At 43.4% G+C, this 5,642-nt stretch overlaps 1 protein-coding gene across 1 annotated transcript; it reads right to left on the bottom strand.

Annotated features, from left to right (window-relative positions):
- Positions 1 to 4,346, bottom strand: LOC134463430 (elastase-1-like). Its single transcript, XM_063216630.1, has 8 exons — positions 4,281 to 4,346; positions 3,573 to 3,670; positions 3,077 to 3,177; positions 2,789 to 2,914; positions 2,238 to 2,374; positions 1,260 to 1,402; positions 331 to 480; positions 1 to 146 (listed from the first exon to the last, which is right to left on the bottom strand). The coding sequence occupies exons 1-8, from the start codon at positions 4,318 to 4,320 to the stop codon at positions 135 to 137; spliced, it is 807 nt and encodes a 268-aa protein (XP_063072700.1). The 5' UTR covers positions 4,321 to 4,346; the 3' UTR covers positions 1 to 134.
- Positions 4,347 to 5,642: the final 1,296 nt, after the last annotated feature.

Genomic DNA, 5,642 nt, shown 5'->3' with positions numbered 1-5,642 from the left:
CTTTGCAAACTCTGAAAATTGTGTCAGGAGAAACTTGGTCTTGCAGGGAGGATGTCCTCAGGTCTTCACGTGGGTTCAAGCTCGTCATCCACACCCCCACAGGTCTTGATGTGCGTAGAGTTACATTGATTGATTTAGGCCATGGCCTGAGGAAGCAAAAAGGATGTCAAGGAACCATTAAGGGACATAAAATCACACAAATAATAAATATGGTGATGTTGATAATATGGTATACGAGCAGGTGTGTGTGTGTGTGTGTGTGTGTGTGTGTGTGTGTGTGTGTGTGTGTGTGTGTGTGTGTGTGCGCGCGCGTTTACTGCGTTCTCTCACCTCGGCCATCCAGTCGATGTAGCTGGAGACGCGTGTGAAGACGGTGGGCTTCTGGGGGGCGTTGCAGCCCATGGAGGAGACGAAGGAGGCGATGCCGTGCACCACATACTTACCCTCCACCCTGCAGTTCAGAGGACCGCCAGAGTCACCCTGCAGAAATATTTAGAAAAGTGTAATAGGTATAAATACATAATAATAACTAATGGAAAAAAGGGAAACACATACTCCACGCTTCTTCAGTGCAGAATTATACATGAATTAAAAAGGAAGACAATCTGGGGCCACTCAGATGTCTATTTTTGTTGTTTCTTATTTATTTTCAGCGCATTTGGACAAACATTTCAACTTCTCAGGGGAGCTTCGTGTAAAAAAATTAGTCTACATGCGTTGAAAATAAATGAGAAACTAGAAACACCTCCACCCTCCGGTGGACAGAAACACACACGCACCACAAACATGCAAATAAACCAATGAACATACACACAAAATGGATGATGACATAACCTGATAACTAATAAAACATACAATAGATGTAATACCCTCCAGATTTAAGGTCAGGGAGATACCAGAGCCTCCCTATAGCCCCATACATACAGTATAATAAATATCATAACTAGGCTACAGAAATTGACTTGTTGACCGACTGGTCAAAATGGAGCGATGAATTTCACCTTGCCTCACTTTGCTCAGTTTGCTTCCATGTAGGCCTGCATTAGGACGGAGCACTCACATTGCAGGTGGTGCATGCTGGGTAGTGTAGTGTACTTTAGTGGCACATAGTGGGTAGTGTAGTATAGTTTAGGGGCGCATAGTGGGTAGTGCAGTGTAGATTAGAGGTGCATGCTGGGTAGTGTAGTGTAGTTTAGTGGTGCATGTTGGGTAGTGTAGTGTAGATTAGAGGTGCATGCTGGGTAGTGTGGTGCACCCACATTGCAGCCAGAGTCAGCGCCACCTCCAGCGCACACCATGGACTCCTGCACAGTGCTGCCCCACCAGTCGTCAGTGGTGCAGGTGGCATGGTCAACCACGGGCAGCAGGGCCTGCTTCAGGGTGTTGGAGATGCTGCCACCAGCTACAGAAAGAGAGAGAGACAGACAGACAGACAGACATACACATAGACAGAGAGAGACAGAGAGATGGAGACAGACAGACAGACAGACAGAGTGAGAGAGAGAAACAGACAGACAGATGGACATGGACAGAAAGAGCGAGAGAGAAAGATAAGAGGACAAAGACATTGGTTGATGTGATTGGCTGAAAACACTAGAATGCTAGAATGGTCTCAAAATCCGCAAATGAATGCAGGAGTAGTCAGAAGAATATGAGGTGGTTTATGAAATGCTTTGAGGATGGTACATTTTTTGTAAGTCTTGAATTATATTTGTGCATGTCGTTATCTTTTGTTTATTGAACAACAAATTTATTTGTGAATGGTGATGATATTCATATCAATAAAGACAGCTATATGTCTCCTTATGTATGGTATAGTGAAGTAGCACTAGTGAGGTAGTTCTGATTATAGTGTAGCAGGGGCAATGGGGTATTATTCTATTCTATTCTATTCTATTCTATTCTATTCTATTCTATTCTATTCTATTCTATTCATAATAGCTTGGCTGTACTACCAGTGCTAGAGATGCCCCATCCAATAAGGTAGCACAGGTGATAATGGGGCTACTGCATAACTCTATTCTATTCTAGTCTGCTCTGTTATTTTCTATTGTACAGTTGCGGTAGGCCCAGTTATAACTTACTGCTAGTGAGTCCCCATCCGCTGAGGTAGCAGGGGTGCTCATGGGGCTAATTCTATTCTATTAAATTCTATTCTATTCTATTCTATTCTATTCTATTCTATTCTATTCTATTCTATTCTATTCTATTCCATCTTCTATTACAATATAACTTACTCTCAGTAAGACCCCATCCGGTGAGGTAGCAGGGGTGCTCGTGGAGCAGCACCTCGTCAGGCTCGGGCAGGGCACCCAGCAGCACGTAGGGGTTCAGAGTGGCGGGCTTGGACAGCTGGATCATGGCAATGTCAAAGCTGAGGACACACACACACACACAGATAATTTTAATACAGACATGTATACTGTAGATACATATACGTACATGCATGCACGCACACGCGCGCACGCACACGCGCGCACGCACACACACACACGCACACACACACACACACACACACACACACACACACACACACACACACACACACACACACACACACACACACACACACACTGACAAACACACAGACATACATAATGCAAATGCAGTCAAATGTTCTCGGGGTAAAAAAAAACCAACCCCCTACAACAAAAGCTCTGTAACATCTTTGTTAAACACCCACATCTTTTTGAACCTCACGATTCCATGGAGGAGGGCCCTTTCTTGTTGCCTGGCCCAGAGACCCATGAAGTTATAATCCGGCCCTGTGTGTGAGTGTTGGACCTACCCAGCAGCAACGTTGGTGGGGTCCCACTTGGAGTGGATGACGACCTTGCTGACCTCACGGATCTGCTCGGTTCCCTCATTGGTGTTGAAGCTGTGCTCTCCCAGCACCACACGCCACACCCTGTCACTGTAGAGACAAGCACAAGGCTTTTAGTCAGGACAGCACCAGCAACTAGACCCTGTGTTCATGTACACACACACACACACACACACACACACACACACACACACACACACACACACACACACACACACACACACACACACACACACACACAGTGTCTTGTACCTGTCCACACAGTGGGCAGCGGTCATGACCCAGTCCCTGGTGACCAGGGTGCCTCCACAGGTGTGCCTGTAGCCGCTGTCAGACTTCCACTGAAGGGAGATCTGAGGACGAGAGAAATGTTATTACTTATTAGACATTTATTATTTATTATAGATTTTTTTCAAGTCAAGTCGGCTTTATTGTCAATTTATATACATGCACTGGTCATACAAAGAATTGAAATTGTGTTTCTCTTACTTTCCTGTGCAGACATAGGCATACTTTAAATACAGACATAGACATACATTAGACATAGACAGACAGTAAAATATACAGACATACAGACATTAAAGTGCGAGACTGAAATATAGAGAACATATATATAAAAAATAGAGGTATTTGTGATGTATATATCTGATATGATATGATATGATATGATATATGATGTGTGTGTGCTCGTGTGAGCACATGCATGCGTGCGTGTGTGTGAGTATGTGTATAGTCTGATTTTCTCTACCTGCCAGGGCCAGGCTCCACGAGCGTTGACCTCCTCTCCTCCAACCACCCTCTCCACGTTCTCCATGTACCTGGGCTCAGGCCTGGGCACAGCCAGCGCTGCAGTGTAATAACAATTAGAAACAGCAATAACAACAACATCAACAACAACAGCACGCACAGACACACGCACACGCACACGCACACACACACACACACACACACACACACACACACACACACACACACACACACACACACACACACACACACAGATACACCGGGCCACCCTCTCTAGGTTCTCCAAACGCCTGGGCTTGAGGCTGGGCAGCTCAGCCAGGACTGAACCAGGAAAATAATCAAACAACATAAATGAAAGAAACCATAAAAAAACAGCACCAATGACAACACACAAATGTCAAAAATGTTTGCTGTCCAGTTGCACTGCCTCTTGTTTTGTACATTATTCTCCGTGTGGTTCTGCACTGATTATCCTGTAATTACATGCATGCAACCCTAGTAGTAGCTTTACTTGTCTGACTGTGGGCAATTGTTGTGCAGTAGTAGTACACCACTCGTACACACACACTCACACTTCCACAAAACATTGCAAAGGACACATAAACGATTTAAAAAGAATAAAATAGGGTGGAGCAATAAATATGCACAATATAAAAGATACCTAATTAAAAAAACCCTCTAGTCCCAGTGTGGTGGTGGTAGTGCTTACCCAGGCTGGCGAGGACGGTCAGCAGGACGAGTCTCAGCATGTCTGTAGTACTGTAGCTCTGTTGGGCTCATGAAACCAGCAGACAGGGCACATTATATATACAGTACACACTTCAGGTGTGTGTGTGTGTGTGTGTATGGGCACCAGGTGTTCTTCCTCCACACCTATCGTGTGCTTTCCCAAGGTTGCATGTATTTCTTATCATTTTGGCATGACGTCTCCTATAATGTACATACAGTACTGTGCAAAGGCTGGCCCATGTGTCACCCAACAGGGATGGCTTGGATAGGACTGGGTCAAAAAATGAAATGGGCATTTTCAGCCAAGGCATTGACAGAGACAATGATGCCTGTGACAACATTTTTTATATAATAATTAAAATAATAATAATAATAATTTTTAATGATACTTTTTTGGATAGGCCTGCTGATGCGGCATGAGAACTGTTACCATTGAGGATAGGGTCGGGCCAAAATCATCAACAGTCCATCGGGCAAATGCCCTGCCATATTGCCAATCCAGCCATGGGCATGGCGTGTAGACATAGACACACACTCTCAGGACTTTATTGTCTTATGGCTGTGTGCTGTGCTTGCAGAATTATTCACTGTTCTGCAGCCCAAAACTACAACATATGTATGTATAACATTACAGACATTCTAACTTTATTCCAATTTTATTTGACCAATTCCATTGATGTATATTCCACCATGATTGGGTATTTCTTATGCACAATAGGCCTAGGGGGACAATACGTTTTCATCATGCAGAATCCTAAATTCATAGAGCCTGTTTACATTGCCGCAATAATCGGGTTATTGGAATAAACAGATTAAACAGTTTATTGCTGTTTACATGCAATCTGTCGGTTACCTGTGTTCCACTCAAGCGTGTGACACAAAGCTAGAATTTAAGGATTGCCATTGGCTACTTATCATTCTAGAATGTCAATAACTTGATAATAACCCGATTATGCTGCATACGTGACTTGAGAAATCAGTTTTTTAGCCAAAAACCTACCTGTGCGAAGTGGATTTTTCATAAACAGTAGAAATGCATTGCAATGCATCGTAGAATTGTACTGAATCGAGCCGAATGGAATCAAAAGGCAACCTCCCGAATCACAATCGAATCGAATTGTAAGGGCAGTACCAATGCACACCACTACTTATTTAAAAAGGCTAAATAGTGATTGCTATTTTTTGTAATATCAGTCAATCAACAATGATTTATTGTTTAAGTTATAAATGACTGACCTATGTTTGACCAACATCATAAAATGTCATTTCCTCTTTGGATGGTAATGTGAAGACCTTTTGGTAAGTTTTGAGTTCACCTCTTCAATATTTTAATCCTTACTTT

This window comes from Engraulis encrasicolus, chromosome 14 (assembly GCF_034702125.1).
Source record: "Engraulis encrasicolus isolate BLACKSEA-1 chromosome 14, IST_EnEncr_1.0, whole genome shotgun sequence".
NCBI lineage: Eukaryota > Metazoa > Chordata > Actinopteri > Clupeiformes > Engraulidae > Engraulis > Engraulis encrasicolus.
The sequence above is the reverse complement of the archived record's forward strand: the minus strand, read 5'-3'. Positions and strand labels throughout refer to the sequence as shown.